This window comes from Hydra vulgaris, chromosome 02 (assembly GCF_038396675.1).
Source record: "Hydra vulgaris chromosome 02, alternate assembly HydraT2T_AEP".
Lineage (NCBI taxonomy): Eukaryota > Metazoa > Cnidaria > Hydrozoa > Anthoathecata > Hydridae > Hydra > Hydra vulgaris.
Genome location: NC_088921.1, coordinates 48,241,486 through 48,262,500, shown reverse-complemented (window position 1 = coordinate 48,262,500; position 21,015 = coordinate 48,241,486). Strand labels below are relative to the sequence as shown.

General features: G+C 29.5%; 1 protein-coding gene across 2 annotated transcripts in view; it reads right to left on the bottom strand.

Annotated features, from left to right (window-relative positions):
* The window catches only part of LOC100199203 (intermembrane lipid transfer protein VPS13B), a 110,300-nt gene that overhangs the window by 56,333 nt on the left and 32,952 nt on the right, over window positions 1-21,015 (bottom strand). For both annotated transcript variants that reach the window (XM_065791181.1, XM_065791182.1), the window contains exons 3-7: window positions 15,839-18,082; window positions 14,863-15,075; window positions 14,540-14,748; window positions 4,293-5,078; window positions 3,947-4,043 (exon numbers count right to left, since the gene is read on the bottom strand). In XM_065791181.1, the coding sequence (XP_065647253.1) occupies window positions 3,947-4,043; window positions 4,293-5,078; window positions 14,540-14,748; window positions 14,863-15,075; window positions 15,839-18,082 (3,549 nt within the window). The remainder of the gene's footprint in view (window positions 1-3,946; window positions 4,044-4,292; window positions 5,079-14,539; window positions 14,749-14,862; window positions 15,076-15,838; window positions 18,083-21,015) is intronic.

Below are 21,015 nucleotides of genomic sequence, written 5' to 3'. Positions count from 1 at the left end.
AGATGTAATTTCTGATCAAATTGACCATGCTCTCTCTCTTTACCCCTCTGCCAATAATGCTGTTATTGGTGACTTTAATGCTCATCACACTCGATGGCTTGGCTCTAATACCACTGACCCTGCCAACACTATTACCTATAACTTCTGCATTTCTAAATCTCTTACTCAGAAAGTTAACTTTGTGACTCGTTTTCTTGACGACTCTAATCATTTACTTTCGCTCCTTTTGTCTTGTCTCTGATCCTGGCTTAAGTTCAATTTCTCCTTTTTCTCCCTTAGGTGGTTCTGACCATGCAATGATCTCTATAAATCTTCTTGTACTTCCTTTTCAGACTCATCCTATCATTGCACTGCGTTTCTTTCTAATTGCTATATTAAAGCCAACTTTGAATTGATGACTTTAATTCATCCGTGCAAACACTCTTCCTTCCATTCTTGGTCCTATTTTGTGTCTTTTCTACATTAATGATATTCCTAACAACCTTACATCCAAAGTTGCTCTTTTCTACGTCTTCTTGGATTATTATTTACAACGGATCTTTCATGGAAACCATACATACAATCGATTTCTAAATTACATAAGCTCTCTTAGTTCTACAGAAAACAATAATGATATATTTATCACATCCGAACACCTTATTCCATCGCTTTACAATCCACTTTTTGTGTAAATTCCTTTCATTTTGTGATTGTTTTCCATAAAGATTGCTTTCATTCTCTTTACTTTTTTTTTTAATAATAATTTGCAATCATTTTTCAATTATTTATACTGAAAGCTTATTATAGTTAATATTTATTTAATATTATTATTATAATAAATAAGAACTAATAATTAAATAGTCATATTATGCCAAAGTTGTAGCCACTGATTGATGCCATGCCTATTTATAAGTGATAATACAGTGGCTTGATGTAAGTAACAACCAAACACATACAAATAATATAAAATGATAACTTACTAAAATAGTAATGGAAGATTCTAAAAAGTTTATATAATAAAGAAACTAAAAAACAAACTATCATAAAAAATTGACAAAAGTATGTTGCTAAATATTTGCTAATAATGTTTCCCAACATAGCTGGAATACTGATTGAAAAACCAAACATTTATTAGTTAGTAAACACTAAACTATACCTTGACCTTGTAAAAATAATGTTTGCTGAGGTCATGCATTAATGCCATTACTGTTTATTATTTGCAATCCTAGAGTTATGATGGTTGTCAAAGCTTATTTTTAGAAATTGTTTTTTTTTTCTTTTTTTTATATCAACAAACTTTAGAAAATTTATAAATAGTAGAGTTACTTATGATTAGAATATCCTCAACAAGCATTTGTTTCAAGTCTATCTACATGCTCTATCCTATATTTCATGTATTTGTAGTTTAAACTTCTGTCACAATGGTGTGCAGTTTTTAAAAATAAACTACTTCGTTAAAATACAGTTGAAATAAATTTTAACTACTTCATTAAAAAAACCACTTAAAAATATCTATAAAGCTATTTAAATATTACTAAGCAAAAATTTTTTTTAGCTTAACGTAAATAGCGTAGCGTAACGTAAAATTGCCCTTCGCATATGCTTTATTATGAAGTCTAATAATATATAGAGAAAAGTAAAAATGAATTTAGTTTTTATTCAATTGGAAAAAGCTTTTACTAAAAAAATTAAATAACGGTTTATGATTGTTTTAGTGAAAAAAAAGCTTTAAAAAAATAAATAAAAAAAAAGCAAAATGTAAGAATTTTTCTAGCCCAGCTAATGTATTTGTTCTGTAAGTTGTTCTCAAAGCTCCTGACTCTTGAATGGTTGAATCCCATGATTTAATTTACCTGCACTAAAATTAAAGATGATACATCAACTGCTCATAAAATATCCATATAGTAGTGGAGACCAAAAGAAGAAGAGAAATAAAGGTTGCAAGCTTTAATAAATGACAAAAGGATGCTTGTAGACAAATGAGTGTGATTGCTAAAGAACATAACCATCTACACCAATTTTTCCTAGATGAACCTGGTGGTACTGGCAAGACTTTTATTTACAATACAATTATCAACATACTGCAAGGACAAACAAAGTCTGTTATCTCAGTAGCTTCAAATGGAATTGCACTGCTCTTATTAATTAAAGAAAGAACTTACCATTTGCACTAAGTCCTATTGCCAATCAATACAAAACCCTGTCTTTCATTTATGATATGATTATGAAGAAGAAAATATCAGAAATTTCAGTATCAACATCTGTGAAGAAGTGATGGACTCTCATGCACTCAATGCTACCAATAAAATTGTGAAAAAGATTATCAAAAAATTCAACACTCCTTTTGGCAGTAAATTTTATTTAATAGGAGGGAACTTTCAACAGACTCTGCCTGTAGTTAAGCATGACAATTAAGTAAATGTAGTAGAATCAACCATCAAGAAAAACTTTAACCAGCCTGAGACTTAACAGTTTTGATTGACACAAAATATGCAGGCATCATGCCAATAGTTTACATACTGGCTAATTTAACTTGGTAATAGCATGTTGGACAATTATCCCTCATTTGGACATCTGACAGTTATTATGCCTGATTGAGAGTTATAGAGCAAGGAAACAGTTGACAGAAGACTTGAAAAGCTGAAGGTTGTATGAGTTGGGAAAACATTAAGATGGGAGAGAATTCCAAAGAGTTAAAGTGCAAGGAAAAAATCTAGACAAATAAAAGTTTTTAGAGCATGTAGGGACAGATATAGTAAACAAATTAGACTTTGCTGAATGATGAGTCAAACGAGAATGAGTTTTAGTTGATAGAACTAGAAATGATTCTATTAGCAGCGCCCAACATCCATGACAGTATTTGTAGAAGTATAAAGTTGAGTCATCAGCAAAAAGAGCAACTTAATGTATTATTAATGTAGATAAGGAACAAAACAGGACCAACCATAGAACCTTGTGGTACCCCAGAAGTTACTGGAAATGAAGAAGAGTATTGGCCTTCAAGAATGACTTTAATAAAGCAGTTCGAAAGAAACAACTTGATAATCTCAAAATCTTTCCCAGATACACCATATGAAACAAGCTTATAAAGACCAGCACACCAAACTTTGTTGAAAGCTTTAGATATGCCGAGAGTAATAGCCCTAACCTCTCTGCCTCCTTCTAATGCACAATAAAATCTTTCAGTCACAGCAGTTATCATAGCAGTTAGCAGTTAGCATATTGGAGGGCAGAATGAATATAGAGTGCTACATTGCCGTGCTTAATAAAGTTTTGGAGCCATCAATATCGGGTGATCACAGATTTGGCACAAATACAAAAGTTTACATAACTTTATTATTAAATACTCTATACACAATCTACTTAATGGTATTTTATTATAAATTTTAATAAATATTTTTACTTTTTTTTGAAATTGCATTAACTGGCAAAGTAAGAGAATATAAAAGATAAATTGTACAATTACATTGTTCAGAACCTTGAAAAGAAAACAAATGAAATTGCAAAGCATTTTATTGGTCCTTTAGCTTCAAAACCTATTATATATCATTGGATCAGAAAAGAAAAAGAAACTTGTACATTAAAAAGAAAAATCATTAGTTGTCCAGTAAAAATAGTAACAAAAAGTAATATAAGAAGCTAAAAAATATGTTCGATCATAGATTAGGACGTATGTGTTCAATCAGGACGTACTCAAAGAGCAGTGGCTTGAAAACTTGGATGCTCTTAACTGTATATTAACATGTTGTTAAAAATACATACTAACATCAAGTATAGAAAAAAAATTGAAAAACTACTTAAATTGAATAATGTTAAGTAGACATAAAAAGATTAACAAAACTTTTTTACTTTGCAAATCTGGAAACATGATCAATAAAGACATAAATTGTGAAATTCTAAATAACAAACTCAAATTATACATAATAGCCTAAATAACAAGAAAAAAAGTAAAAAAAAATCATTTTACCATGCTATTTGCTTTCAGTGCTGCTCTAAGTGGTGGAGCAAGTGTAATTTTAAAATCAAGATTAGAACAAATTGGAGTGAGAGTGGTGTTTGCATATCTAAACAAGAAGAATTAAAAAAAAATGAACCTAAAAAATTTTTTAATGAAATTTCTTATTTTATAAAAGTATATATTTTTTAAAAGCTGTTTAAAATATTTTTGTCAAAACTTAGCAGGTCAAGAATTTAAATATTTGGTGGGTCGCAAACATCCATTAACTAATTAAACACCTAAACACTAATTTTTTAGTATGTGTTGCTTATAGATTAATTTTAAAATTGAACAAAAAGAAAGTATAAAAAAATACTCTGAATGACAGTTCCATTCGAATGCAGGATTTTGGCCATATACTTGAGTGCTACCTTGATCATCAAGAAAGTTTTGTTCTATAGCATGCCAGTTAGTCGTACAACAAACAACATTTTTTATATCAACTTGGTATTGCACATTCCACAATTTAATATTCTTTAAAGAGTCTCTGTATAGTTTTTTAATTCTTTTATATGCATCTTTGCAAACAATAGTTTTAGTAATGGGATTGCATGGAGATGAACTTACAGAAATCAAATCAACATGGAAAATGAAAACAGATTCCTTTTTATCTATGCATTCATACTTTGCTTCTTTAAATTCACCTATAGGAAAAATAAGACGAATGCTATCAACATGGATGTTGAGTATAGGGGTAGGAATTATGGAATCGGTTTTAAAAACAGAATTCCTCACGAGAGTTGCTGTTTGATTTCTAACATGCTTTTCTAGTAAATTTGAAACTAGTATGTCTTTAACAATATCCAACGATGAAATGATTGGTTTCATATTACAAATGATATCAAACTTTAAGACATGAACAGAAATATCATGCTTAAAAATAAGATCAGGAGAATGAATTAAGCTTCCAAAAACATGTAAAGAAGGTTTATTCATTTCACTTTTACTGAGAGGCGATGAAATACTTAGCAACTGGTGATAAATGCCTTTATATAAAACTGATAAAAAAGCCTTGGAATCTTTAAATAAGCTATCTTCTTTTTGAAATAACAAGTAACCTTGATCAATAAGTGTCCAGCCCTCTATTGGAATCTTATCGAATCTACAAAAAAAAAAAAAAATTAATTTCTATTAGTAACAATATTTTCTTTGTTATAACTAAATAAATAATCACATTTATATATAATGGTTTTCAGATTGTCAATGTGGCAGCACTCCATTATAGCGGCAGGCTATAAGATAGTTGACATAGCAACACTCCCTTGTAGCAGCAGGCTATAAAATAGTCAATATAGCAACACTCCATGCATGTTTTAAAAATATATTTTAAAAAACAAAAACAAAAACACTTTTAATTAAAAAACTTTCTAGTCATCTTTTTTGCAATTTTTAAAAAAACAATAAAACTTATTATACTTCTGCATTATTTTATTTGTTTTAACTTTTAGATGACATTAAAATATAGAAGTTGCTTAAATGTCGTTAAAAGAGACTTTTTTTTAACATAAAGTCTCTTTCAACTATGATATAAGGATATATATATATAAATATATATATATATATATATATATATATATATATATATATATACATATATATATATATATATATATATATATATATATATATATACACATCTGTATATATATATATATATACATATGTATATATATATACATATATACATATGTATATATATACATATATACATATGTACATATATACGTATGTACATATGTATATATGTACATATACATTTAAACATATATACACATGTATACATATATGCATATGTATATATATATATATATATATATATATATATATATATATACATATATATATATATATATATATATATATATATATATATATATATATATATATATATATATATATATATATATATATATATATATATATATACATATGTATATATGAAAAAATTTGGCCCAATCTTCAATCTTTTTAAAAATTCAAGAGCCTTATATAAATATGCTATTCGTTTCTGCAAAAAAAAAGAAGATCAGTCAGGCTAGGTTATCCTGCTACTGGAAACATGGAACCCAGTACAATCTGCTTCATGTCCTGCTGCCTTGAAGGATACGCCTTTTTAGGCAAAGACAAGAAGATGCCAACTCCGATTTAAAACACCCCCTGCCTTGGGGCTATTGGTTGAGTAAAGGCTAGAGTTGGTGTCTCGATAAAAATACTCATCTTGGGCAGATGTTAAATGCATCCGGCTACTGTCTTGTTGAAGGCCTCCTAGGCAAAGATTTAAGGGGTAAACAGATCCTATCTGTTGACCAGCCTCGCACCCCTTTTTCATCTATTAGGCTGGTGCAGATGTATTTTTAATACATCTTTTTAATACAATATTTTTAATTGTTTCCAGTTTAGGATGTTGAATGCTGGATCTTCTTGACTCAATGCATGGATTTTGCTTGTGTCTCTGTTTTTATGACTAGGCAACTCATTCTATTATCTCCTAATGAGGGTACAGCTCTAAAACTCAGTTTTATGGTTCTGAGGCCAGCTGGTAGTCAGGTTTCCTGAACTCTGTGGTAGCTCTCAGAGAGGCTGATTCCATCAACAGCTGAAAGATATCAAAGTATTAACAGTGCCATGTTGCGCATGGATGGTGTCCCTGTTTGTACTTTTGGTGTGCATTGCGGAGACCACATTTGGAGCCCTTTGTAACGGCTTAGGGTTTATTAGTAGTAATGAGGCAAATGCTTGGGCTTTTAAACGGTGTACTGAGTACTATCTATGCTTTGAGTCAAGTTCTTCAATCTAATTTAAAAATGAATAAAGTACCAAAAACTATAAAACACAAAAAACCATCATCATCACCAAGTTCTCTAAACCTATCATTCACTAATATTCGTGGTCTTCGAAGTAACTTTTCTTCTGTTGAGTCTTATCTCTTGCAAAGTTCACCAGACCTACTTGCTCTTTGTGAGACTAATTTGAGTTCAGCTGTCTCATCTTGCCATCTTAGTGTTGATGGTTATTTTCCCTTAATTCGTAAAGACTCCAATAGTCACATGCTTGGCCTCGGCATTTACATTCAAAAGAATTCACCCATTTGTCGTGAAACTAGGTTTGAATCTACAGACTATTCTTTCATGTGCTTTCGTTTAGCACCACTTCACTATATTGCTTTTCTATTTGTTCTATATCACTCTCCTTCATCTCAAGACTGCACTCTTTTTGATGTTATTTCAGATCAAATTGACCAAGCCCTCTCTCTCTATCCATCAGCCATTATAGTTGTTGTTGGTGACTCACCACTCTGATTCAATGCTCTGACTCACCACTCTGATTCAATGCTCACCACTCTAAATGGCTTGACTCTAGTGTCAGCAATTCTGCATGCATTAAATCCAACAACTTTTGCCTTTCACAATCCCTAACTCAAATAGTCAACTTTCCAACTCGCTTTCCTGACAACCCGAATCATTTACCTTCTCTACTCGACTTATGTCTTGTTTCTGATCCTAGTCAGTGCTCAGTTTCTCCACATTCACTCTCTATCCATCAGCCATTATAGTTGTTGTTGGTGACTCCTCACTCTGATTCAATGCTCTGACTCACCACTCTGATTCAATGCTCACCACTCTGAATGGCTTGACTCTAGTGTCAGCAATTCTGCAGGCATTAAATTCTACAACTTTAGCCTTTCACAATCCCTAACTCAAATAGTCAACTTTCAAACTCGCTTTCCTGACAACCCGAATCATTTACCTTCTCTACTCGACTTATGTCTTGTTTCTGATCCTAGTCAGTAACCTGTTTCTCCACATTCACCCTTAGGTGCTTCTGATCACAGTTTGATCTCTCTAAAATTAATATCTCATTCTTCTTCATCACCTGAGTCCCCCTATTATCGTATCTCTTACAACTACGGTAAAGCTGACTGGGATTCTTTCTGTGATTTTCTTCATGATGGCCCTTGGGTAGAAATCTTTTGTCTTCCTGTCAACAAATGCACATTTTACATAACTTCGTGGATTCAGGCTGGCATGGAATGGACCTGGAGCATGGAATGGACCTTGAGGCTTGACCTAGAATCTTGACGATTCCAGGTCAAGCCTCCCTTTCCTCCATGGTTTTCCTCACACTGTGCTGCTGCGATTGCCAATCGAAACAGTTACTTTAATATTTATCAGCAAAACAAATCTCCAGAAAACAGACGTCTGTTTATTACTACTAGAAACCATTGTAAAAAGGTTTTGTCAAACGCCAAAGCCCGCTATTTCCAGGTCATGAAATCTTGTATCTCATCTCAAAAATTAGGCTCTCATGACTTCTGGAGAATCTTTAATAGTATTAATAATAAGGACAAATCTTTAATTCCACCTCTCTTGTATGGTTCAGACTTTGTCACCTCATCTAAAGACAAAGCTGAATTGTTTGCTAAAAACTTTTCATCAATATCATCTCTTGATTCCACTAGTTGCGTTCTACCTGATATTGCCAACAAACGGGTTGATCCATTGCTTGATATTTGTATCACTCCAGCTTCTGTATCTAAAGCAATTTTCCTGCCTAGACTCTACTACAGCTTGTGGCCTAGACAACATACCTGTTATTGTCTTGCAGAAGTGTTCTCCGGAGCTATTGTTATACTCTCAAAACAGCTCAACAAGTTCTTATCAGAGTCTTGTTTTCCAGCAGGAAAGTGGCATCTGTTATCCCTATTTTCAAAAATTCTGGAGAGCGATCTGATTCGTCTAACTACCGTCCCATTAGTCTTTTTCTTATTATAAGCAAGGTTTTTGAATCTTTAATTAACAAACACTTAATTTCTCATCTTGAATCTAATAACTTACTTTCTGACAATCAATATGGATTTCGATCTTCTCGTTTTACAGCTGATTTGCTAACAGTAATAACTGATAGGTTTTATCGTGCATTAGATAAAAGTGGAGAGGTTATGGCCATCGCTCTTGACATTTCAAAAGTGTTTGATAAAGTTTGGCATGCTGGTCTTCTCCATAAACTTTCTTCTTATGGTGTATCTGGCAACATCTTTAAGATTATTGAATCCTTCCTTTCCAATTGTAGTATAAAAGTTGCCCTCGACAGACAGCACTCTTCTTCTTATTCTGTAACTTCAGGGGTTCCTCAAGGTTCTATCCTTGGCCCTATACTCTTTTTAATATACATTAACGATCTTCTTCCAGATATTCTCACATCTAAGGTGGCATTGTTTGCTGATGACAATACTATTTATTCTTGTTGTGATAAGAAACCAATAGTCTCTGATTGTTTGGAGGGGGGATTTGAGCTTGAAAAGGATCTCACTTCTGCTACAGCATGGGGCTCACAGTAGCTGGTGAACTTCAATACAGATAAGACTCAATTTTTTTCAGCTAATCGTTATCGCAATAGTTTAGATCTTCCTATATTTATGAACGGTGATGTACTCGATGAGTCACCTACTCTTCATCTTCTAGGATTAACTCTTACTTCCAATCTTTCTTGGAAACCATATATCAAATCAGTTGCAAAATTAGCATCTGCTAAGGTTGCATCTCTTTATCGAGCTTGTAACTTTCTTGCTTCGGATTCTATTCTCTATCTCTATAAATCTCAAATCCGGCCTTGTATGGAATACTGTTGCCATATCTGGGGCGGATCTTCCAATGATGCCCTTTCTCTTTTAGACAAGGTGCAAAAACGCATTGTAAACATAGTTGGACCTGCTCTTGCAGCCAACCTCCAACCATTATCACATGGTTGTAATGTTGCTTCTCTTTCTCTTTTCTACAAATACTATAATGGGGACTGCTCTAAAGAGCTAGGGTCTCTTGTGTCATCAACTAAAACTCATTCTCGTGTTACTCGTCATTCAATTAAGTCTCATCCTTTTTCTGTGACTGTTCTTAAGTGCACCAAAAACGCTAATTTGTCTAGTTTTTTTCCTCGAACATCAGCTCTTTGGAATTTGTTTCCTTCATCATGCTTTCCTGATTCATGTAATTTGCAATCCTTTAAGCCGTCGGTCACATTATCTTAATCTGCAATCTTCATCATTTCACTTTCAGTAACTTCCAACTTTAATTAGTGGCTGCTTGCAGCCTTGTTGGAAGCGAAGATGTTTACAAATATATATATATATATACATATATATATATATATATACATATATATATATATATATATATATATATATATATATATATATGTATATATATATATATATATATATATATATATATATATATATATATATATATATATATATATATATATATATATATATATATATATATATATATATATATATATATATATATATATATACAGTACTGGAATTATTATTATGGATTTTAAAGTTTTTAAATAATAATCAAGTTTTTACTTCAAAAATGATCATCACAGAAAAATATAGTAACAGATTATATATTCGAGGTATATTAAAGTTTTGAATACTTGGTTTGATCACCTTTAGCAACTTTGAATGCTTTCACTCTCTTGGGCATGTCCATGATTAAATCACGGCATAATTTGGTAATTGCCTCATTGTGGAACCAGACATGGATATGAGCTGCGATTTTGTAGTGATAGGAACTTTATGTATTTTGTCCTTCAAAATATCCCATAAATTCTCAATTGGGTTCATATCTGGTGAATTTCCAGGCCATTTGAGCACAGAAAATTCATTCTCTAGGAGCCATGCCTTTGACAACTTGCCTGTATGGCATGGAGCACTATCTTGTTGAAAGATATAGTCCTTATCAGTAAACCAATCATGGATTTGAAGAACCAGACATTTCTCTAACACTTCTATATACTTTCTCTGGTTCATCATTCCCTCCACGATACGTAGACGGTTTGTTCCATAGATAGATATCACACCCCATACCATGATCTTTGTAGGGAACTTCAATGTTTTCTTCCTTCTCCAGCGATTATTCACTATTTTAGGACTTACATTATTGCCCTGACTTGTTAATTCCATAGATATCTTTTTTCAAGAACTTCTTCTATCACAGAGGGCCATTACTTTGATTTTTCTCTCAAGTCTAGGGGTAGTTATTCTTTTACGACCACATTTTCCAACTCTTCCAGCTTCAACTTTTTTACCTTCATCCAGCTTTCTTTTCACAGCACTAACTGTTTGTGTTGAAATCTTTAATTTCTTAACTATCTCTTTTTGTTTTAGGCCACAATTCTCTAACAAAACACAGATTTGTCCTTTTTTTCTAGGACTTAGGTCCTTTCTTTTCCCCATCACTTCAAAATTGGTCAAAAATGTCAAATGCTTTGCTTAAAAATTTCTTTTTTATTTGTTCAGAACTGAAACCTAATATTTGTAGAGTCCAAGTACATACCAGGTACACCATACACCGCAGAGAGTAAAAAGAAAGTGACGCGAACTCAAATTAATATACCTCAAATTAATATACCTTAGAATTTACGGGTATATTTTAGCAACAGTGCACTATTATGACCCTAAAATGAAAAAAACAGATCAAAATGGATTTCATTTAAAAATTTAAAAATAAATTAAAAATAAAAAAATTTTAAATTTAAAAATAAATTAAAAATAAAAATAAATTAAAAATAAAAATTTCATTTAAAAATTTAAAAATAAAATAGTCCCTTTACTTTACATATGTATATAATTATAACAAAATGTATAATCAACCAATGAACACCTTTTTGGATGCCTTAATTAATGGAATTTGGTGAAAAGTCCAAAAATCCATAACAATAATTCCAGTACTATATATATATATATATATATATATATATATATATATATATATATATATATATATATATATATATATATATATATATATATATATATATATATATATATATATATATATATATATATAAATAAATATATATATATATATATATATATATATATATTCATATATATATATATATATATATATATATATATATATATATATATATATATATATATATATACTCATATATATATACACATATATATACACATATATATACATATTTTTATGTAAATAAACAGTGGTACTTTTTCACCATTTGACCACTGTTCATTTACGTTTGAAATTAAAATTATAAAGAGTTTTAAGTTCAAACAAAAATGGGTACTCAGCGTTAGCACATCTAGAAGATCTGAAGTTTAGGAGTATTTTTATTTTTTGCAAAAAGCTGCAACGAGCAAAATGTGCTTCAACACGCACTATTACAAGACACTTAAATAGAGGTTCTCAAATGTAATAACATCAATAAAACTTAAATTAATAAAGTAATAACTTTGTACATTAAAATGATATATTTGTTAAACCCAGTTGTTTTAAGTCAAGGTAATCAGTTTGAGAACAAAATAAAATAAATAATATAGATAATTTTAAAATTATTCTTATTCAAAGATTATTCCAGCTTAGAGAAATAGACTCGATATTAATAAAAAACCCAATAATGATAATGATATTAGAAATTATAACAAAGAATTGACTCTAGCTAAAGAACTGAAAAATTTTATTAAAATATATGATTTTCAAATGGTATGATCATGAAAGGGCTCTCTAGCCTTGGATTGTTTTCGCATAGAAAAAGAAACTGGTTGCAGGATGATACCTTGCATTTACTTTTTATAAACAAATAAAAAGTCTTTATAAATAAATTAACAGCTTTGTGTTTTACTTGTACCCTTTTGTTTTCAATTTTAAATAAATAAAAACTATTTAAAAAAGTTCAAACTTTTTTCCTAAATAGTTCGAAAGTGTTCGAGTTCGAACTTCTTAAAAAAAGTTCAAATTGGCAGTCCTAATTGAGAGTGCTTTGTAAAATAAAAATTCCTCGAAAATTTTAGCTTCTGAATTTAAGAAGATGTTAAAGCATGACTGTTTTATTTTTAGCAGATATTGGCCAGTCTCCTCTTGTACCCTTAGAATTGCAACATTTATAAAGAGGTTTCAAGTCACATAATTTTAAAAATAACCTTGCCCCGTTATCTGTATCTAGAAATCCATACATTTGCAGTTCAAAATCCTTATACTATTTGAAAGATCAATGAATATAGATAGATGTGTAATATTTATTTATTTTTGATATTTTCAAGGCCACATGGGTTTCTTGAGCATCAAAATTAGGTATATAAAAATTGCCTAAATTTATTTAAATTGATAATTACAGGTACTTAATTACTTACTTATTGTATTCGCCACTCCTAAAAATAGCCAGGTACAAATTTTTAAGTAAAAAGATCATTTTTCAAGTTATGTAACTTGAAACCTCTAAATAAGTGTTGCAATTCTGAGGGGACAAGAAGGCCTGGCTAACATCTGTTAAAAGTAAAATGGTCATATTTTAGAATCTTTTTGGAGCCAGCTAAAATTTTTAAGGAATTCTTATTTTATTAGGTACTCTCAACTGTATAAAAACAAAATAACAGCAAAATATGAGATATAGGGTGACATTTTTAAAAATTTCTGGGTCATTTGACACGGAATTACCCCTCAGTTATTAATAAATCAAACAGTTAAAATGATAAAAAATTAATCAACAGGAATAAGATCTTAATAATGAAAGGAAAAGAGTAAAAAGCAATAAAATCAATAAATTTTAAATTTTAAAGGTTCAAAAGTTGAGACTTTAAAAGACCTAAGTAAACTTAGGTTGAGAATAAATCAAAAATTTTTTTATTTAAATGTAAGACAAAAAGCAAGTTTCAAAACTAAAATTAAAAAACATGTTTTATATCTCTATTATTTAATATTGCTATGGTAAAAGAGCTTAGGTTCAAATTTTTCTTTTTTTTTGTTTCACCCATATATCCTTTTAAGCAGTTGCATTCAATTAAATAAATTTTATTAGACTAAATTTTTCTAAAGTTTTATCATGTTCTATTCTTACAAAAGCATTACTTTTATCAAACAGATAAGATGTTTAATTACACTATGTGCTTTGTTCTCTTGCTTTAACTTTTACTTTTTTTTCCCCCTCCTATTTTAAGTTTTTTTAAAACATTTTTTTCTCAAAAATTGAATTAAAAATTCAATTTAATTGACATTTATTTAAAAATTAAATTCAAATTCTATCTAAGTTTTATGTTGATGATGATATGCTAAACTTTCAAACATTCAGAAAAGATGCAGAAAAATTTTAAATGTAAAAAAATAACACCCTACAATAAAAAAATATCACCCTACAATAAAAAAAAAAAAAAAAAATAAAACCTCCAAAACTTCCGGAGTTTAAAGTTTATATATAAAAGCCATTACAGTTTTTCAAATTAAACCTCATTCAAATTTCTACACCAAAATTGTATTAGCAATTTTTCAAAGTTACTCTTATAAGGTTTACTCCATACGCAACATCTCACATTTACAAAATGAGATAAATTTTATAATTTTAATATTCAATAAAAATAGCTAACTAAAAGTATTTAAAATATTGCTCAGTCCGCAATAGTCACATATAGTAAGTTTAGTACCCATTCTTACAGTTTCTTATGTTATGTTGGACATTAAAATTTAAATTTTCTGGAAATCTCAATTATTGCATGTAATAACAACTTCTAATAAATAATAAATTCTAGTAAATAACCTCATTAATGAATAATACACTGTAAATGAGCCAATTTTAGTTGTCACTTCAAGAGCATTATCTTGATAATCAACAGAAAACATCAGCTCATTGATTTCAGATGTTACATGGTATAATGAGTTTTCTTCTTTTAAAGTACTGCAAACACTGAATTTTATTTTAGGAAGTGTTAATTGAATCCATAATGATATTGAAATATCATTTACAAGCTAAAATCATAAATAAAAAAGCAATAGTTTTTATAGAAAAATAGATAAAGAAACAAAATAAAAAATTAAGTAAAAAAAACAACAGCATCTTCAATCCCAATATCAAGGTATTACTTTTGAGTTAGGTACAGTTGAACATGTCATAGCACTTAAAGCTTCAGCATGATCAACAGCTGATGAAGATGAGACTGATGACTGATCTTGAGTTATTACTTTCTCAAACAACAAATTATCTTTGACATCAAAATGTGATATATGTAGTGAATTTGAAGTAAGAAATTTCCATGTTTCCACTAAAGATGAAATAACTTTTAGAAGAAATGGAACCTGAAAAACAAAAACTATGAAAAATTAAATCTGATATTATGCATGTATATATATATATATATATGTATAAATGCATAAACATGCATTTATACATATATATATATATACATATATATGTATAAATGCATGTTTAGTTAAAATGTCTGACGTCACACTCAAATAGCCTGCTGTTTAGGGCTAGAGTACATACATAGATCTTAAAGCCTGCTTTAAGAACTATGTATGTACTTTCTTTCATTATTTTTCATTGTCTAAATGTTAAAACCATTAAATTAATTGCAAAATAATCGATTTCAAATTACAGCAAAAACACAAACTTAATTTACTAGAATTATTTTTCTTTTCAATGCGGAATGTGTCTTTACTTTTTTTCAATTTTTATTTTATTATTTTATTAGTTTTTCTTCATCTTAGTGTACATACATCAACTGACAAATAGATAAAACACGCAAGGAGTGCTGCTACATTGACTGAGGGTTTCGCTCAAGGGCAGGCTATCTTTTAATTGTTTTGTCTTAATGTTTAAACTTTTTATGTTAACATAATATGGTAAAACTTTTGTCCAACCTATATGTTAATTTTTTAGTTATTAAGTAGTTTAGATTTTGTCCAACCATAATGTTACAAATATATTAAACTTATATCAATTAAATAAACTTAGATGTTTCAAATTAAAATCAATAAAATCAGAAAATTTTAAAGTAAAAATTATTTATTAATAAATAAATGTATATTCATATAATTAAGTATACAATAAACTCACCTGCACTTGAGATAAATTCAATTCGCAAATAGACCAATCCATATGAATTACAAATCCTATTGCATGCCTACCAAAAAACAATTGCTTATCAAAGAAAGCTGAAGACTTTTTCCAAGGATATCGTTCCAAGATAGATCCTAAGGTTGAACTTCCTTCAGAATCTTTGCTGATAGGAGAAGCAGCAAGAAAAAGGTTCCAAGACACTGGTTTGCATAAGTAGAATCCATACTTTTTAATTTGATCATTACTAAAATTTTCTGATTCTTTCATTAGTGTCAGAATAGCAAAATTTGAACTAGTAACATTCCAAGGCAGAGTTTCTTTTTGTACATTATTTGCTATAATTGGCAATTTATTTTCAAAAATCTCTTTATTGAGTGACGAACTAGTAACTTCTAATTTTGGAAAACATACTACCAGTGTGGATGGAAATGCCTCTTTACTATTGTACATATCTTTAAACTTATTCAAAATATTAGTATTATGCTTAAGACTATCATGTGACAACTGTCCCTCAGGAAACATAAATACAATTGGATTAATTTTAATCTTTATATGGAATGATTTAAAATAGTCAATTTTAAGAGCCAGCCAATCTCCAAATGCCAGGTCAAACCCATTTCCAGTGTCTGATTCAAAATTTAATTCTTTGTCTTTAGACTTATGCGATGATGCACTTGAAACTCCTATTATGCGTGCATAAGACTTGGTCCTTTTTTGATTCCCTGTTCTACCTGTGGTTCCATAGTCTACTGATCTATTTAAAGATTTACTATTTTTGCGTAAAAATTTTTTTTGATTTTTGTTGGGAGTCACTGTCTCATCTAGTAACCACTGATGCAAACTCCTGTCAAAGTTAAAGCAACACCCAGAGACATTCAATGAAAATAATTGTACAGTGTTTGTTAATTTTGTGGTTTTTTTGTTGCATTGAATTATTATATCAATAAACTCATTTAAAACAATGCCATCGCAACTTTTTTCAAACCAAAAACTTTGTTCTGATGAAAATGAAGAATTGCAAGGAGCTTCAAAGATTGTATTATGAAAAGTATTATCACTTGCGATTTTATCTGTAAAATTGACAACAGTTGCATTAGCCTTGTCCACTGAACATTTAATAGCATGAACATCAATTGTGTCAATGTAATTTGCATGTATTCTTTCGAGTACAATATTCATGGTTGTTTGTTTATCTGGGCTAAACACAGTTTCAGATAGTTCTTTTAAATTATTTTTTGTTTGTACAAACCAGGATAAAACTATTTTTGAAAAAAGAATAATCTGAAATTTAGTAAAGGAAAGATTAATATTTTGACATGAAAAAGAGGCTTTTAAAATACTTGAAGAGGTATTATGATGCACTTCAGGAGACTTTTGGATATCAATTTCCAAGATTGTTTGACTAGTGATACTTGTTGAATGGCATACATCAAGATAATCTTCATTTAATATGCAAAAACACGCTTGGTTAATTGTAACACTAATATTCATAATAGAACTTAAGCACGATTGGTTCTTAATATTATAAAGATTTTTACTAAGATTCATAGATTCCAACTCTGAGGGATACATGGGATCTGTTTTAATTATTTTACAAACTCCTAGAGAGAAAAGCAATGACACGCACTCGTGTTTATTATCTACATCTTGCTTTGTACAATTCTGATCATTATTTAAAAGAAATATATCAGTTCCAAAAACAGTCATTGTAAAACTTCTAGTTAAAAAATTGCCAAGCTGTAGTTGTTTCAAAACAAATGGATCTAAAAAAATCCCTTTTTTTTCTCTTCGAGGTGGAATTGGAATAGACACAATATCTGCCAGCCACAACAATAAATGTATAACTTTAGTGGAACAAAAAATCTGACTTTGTCCAAATGTTAATGTCTTCTCAGAAACTTCATTAAGAATTTCATCTGTTTCAGGATAAAGAAATATGTTATCTAAAGAATCATTTTCAAACTTTGGTAGCTTCATTTCATAAAAATAACTAAAGAAAATAGCAAGATTCTCTCTTTCTTCTTGTTGAAAATTAGATTCTAAATCTGAGTTTTCAGAACTTTTTAAAGCATCATTAGACAATTCATTCGTAGATACTTGTGCAGGAGATTCACTAATATCAATGATTATATTGGATTTGACATTGTCAGCATCAAGTAAAGATGAAAAAAGTGATTCTTTAAGGCACATAAATGGGTTTCTTTTATGTTGAAAGGAGCCTAACTTCAAAAATACTTCATCCTAAATATATTAAAATGCATAAATAATTTACACAGCAGATTAAGTTTAACTGATAATATTATACTGAAATTATCATTGACAGGGGCCTCAGTACATACATCAACTGAGGGTTTAAGTTTCGGCAGGCAGTATCTATACTTAAAGACTATTAAAAAGTATATATCTATTCATTACTTTTTATTTAAAAAAATAAATGTTTGTTTTAAAATGCACAATTCAAAAATGAACAAAATATTTTAGTAGCATGCCAATAAAATTACTAACATCTACTAACTTTTGTTGCAATTTTTCATCAAACATGTAAGGTAAGCAACAAAGGTTGCAACATCTTTGATATAAAGTTGAATCAAAAAACAATGATGTTTTTTAATTCAACAATTATCAGTCATCAGCTATAAATAAACAAAGAAAAAAAAAAAAAAGAACATTCAAGAAAAAAAATCAAAATTACAGTTGAACATGTTCTAACATATGCAAAAATATTAATTATTTTGCCTCCTGTATAAAAAAAGGAAAAGAGGAGTATGTTTGAGAACTATTAGCAATGCCCATACAAAAAATTATTTCTCATAAATTTTAACATTAAATACACCAAGATAAAACATTAAAATAAACAATTAAAAACATTAAAAGTTATGCATTTCTTTGATGTAAAGTTGCAGCAAAACTTGGTATCTATATATTAGTAATTTGATAATTACAATAATTACTTTTCTTAGATGAGGGAGGATTTTCTCAGATAAGAGAGAACTTTCTTTGACGAGGAAGGACTTTTTTTAGATGAGGGAGGACTTTCTTAGATGCGGGAAAATTAAAAAAAAAATTTTTTTAAAGGTTTTTTTTTTTAATAATTCAACTACCCAACGAGAAGACCACTACAGATGAGGAGGCTACTTGTGGTTATAACCCTCTCTCAACTCTATAACTCCAAAACACGGATCTTGACAATTAAGGCTGCTGCGCGGAGAAACAAGTTGAGCGCGGTACTACCAGGGATGTGGTGGGAATTGAACTCAAAACCTCTCGCTTATGAAGCGAGCGCTCTACCACTACACCATAACCACATATGATATGATACTGCATATAAGAAAGGGAGAACTTTCTTGGATTAGGGAGGACTTTCTTAGATGAAGGAGGACTTTCTTAGATGAGTGAGGATTTTGTTAAATGAGGGTAAGTGCATTTATATATATATACATTTATATATATATATAGTTTTTAAGAACTTTTATTAAAGATCAACATAAAGATGGATGGTGTTATTTCCAAAAACTATTAAAATTGTAAAATAACTAAATTAATTTTTTTATCAACTACAATAAAATTTTTATCGAAATAACTATAAATTAAATGTTTAAATTAAAAACCACAGCTTAGATTGTTTAATTTGTATACTGACAACTTTAAAAGTTATATATTTTTAGCAAAATAAAAACCTTTATTTAAAGTGAAACTGATGTAATATTCTTTTCTATTAATATAATATTCTTTTCTATGTATTCTTTTACATTCTTTATAAACAATACCTAAGAGAATAAAAATAGTATAACTTTATTATTGCCAAAAAAACTTCGATGCTATATCTTAGCGGATGTTATTTATCATATCAAGGATTTACCTTGAATGGAATGTGGTAAGGATATATTTTATTGCTGTGTCTTTATAAAACTTATACTGAAAACATCCCAAATGGAATAGTTTCGGAATGCAAAGTAGGATTGACAATTAATGGCACCTATACTGGTATGATTGCTTATAAAGATGATGTAATTTTGCTAAGTCTTACAATCTTATGTCTGCAAGAACTGTTTGACAGATTTCAAACCTATGGAGTAGCAAACTTTAACTTAAGACTAAGAAAAGGAAATTTCAAACTTCTGGAACAAGTTGTATTTCAAACAATGCTATTCACATTGATGGAACTTTAATATATATTCAAAATAGATTAAATCATCTGGGTTTCTAATAAGATCATGATACAAACAAAAACAAGATAGCAACACTTCAAAAATCTAATTCAAACATGCATTTAAATTAGTTTCAATCGGTTGCAATAGCTCTAATGTAACAGTGGGAATTGTTTTTGCCAGCAGTCAGCAATAGTTCATTCATGTAACTCATAATCAGTCCCAAAACTTATATATGATCTTGAGCTGTGCAGTTTCCTTAGTAAGATAGACGCTTCTGGAAGAGCAGTTTTAAAATCATTTCTTTATATCTTAAAATATAGTAAAAATAAACTGCATCTGTTTTTTAAAATAGAAGATATTTAAACTATTCTCGTTTGAAACCAAGTAAATCGATTTATCAGGTTGTTAAAAAATCTTACTATTTACTAATATCAAAGCAATTATTGGCAACATAAAACAAAAAATCTTTTACAAATGAAGTGATTGCTACATTTAACATTCTTGGATTAAACTTCTTCCAGTGCATGATAGGAGGAAATAAAAATAAATTTATACAAGCTATCGAAGAACTGCAAGCTAATTTAATATTAAAAGAATCAGCTATAGAATCCAGTTGATCCAGTTATGAAACGAAAAGAAACGAAAACAATCAGAATCCAGTGGAACGAAAAGAGCAAAAAGCAATTTTTAGAGTAATTTTTATTTTATAATCTAGTTTATTTTTTAGAATTTAGATTCCAGTAGATTTAGAATCCAGTTATGGAACGAAAAGAGCAAAAAGCAATTTTTATATGAATCAGGAAAGCAAGATGAAGGAAGCAAATTCCAAAGAGCTGATGTTTGAGGAAAAAAGCTAGACGAATAAGCAATTTTGGAGCACTTAGGAACAGTCACAGAAAAAGGATGAGACCTAATTGAATATCGAGTAACACGAGAATGAATTTTAGTAGATGGCACAAGTAAGAGTTAATCCTAGAAGATGAAGAGTAGATGACTCATTCAGTACATTACCGCTCATAAATA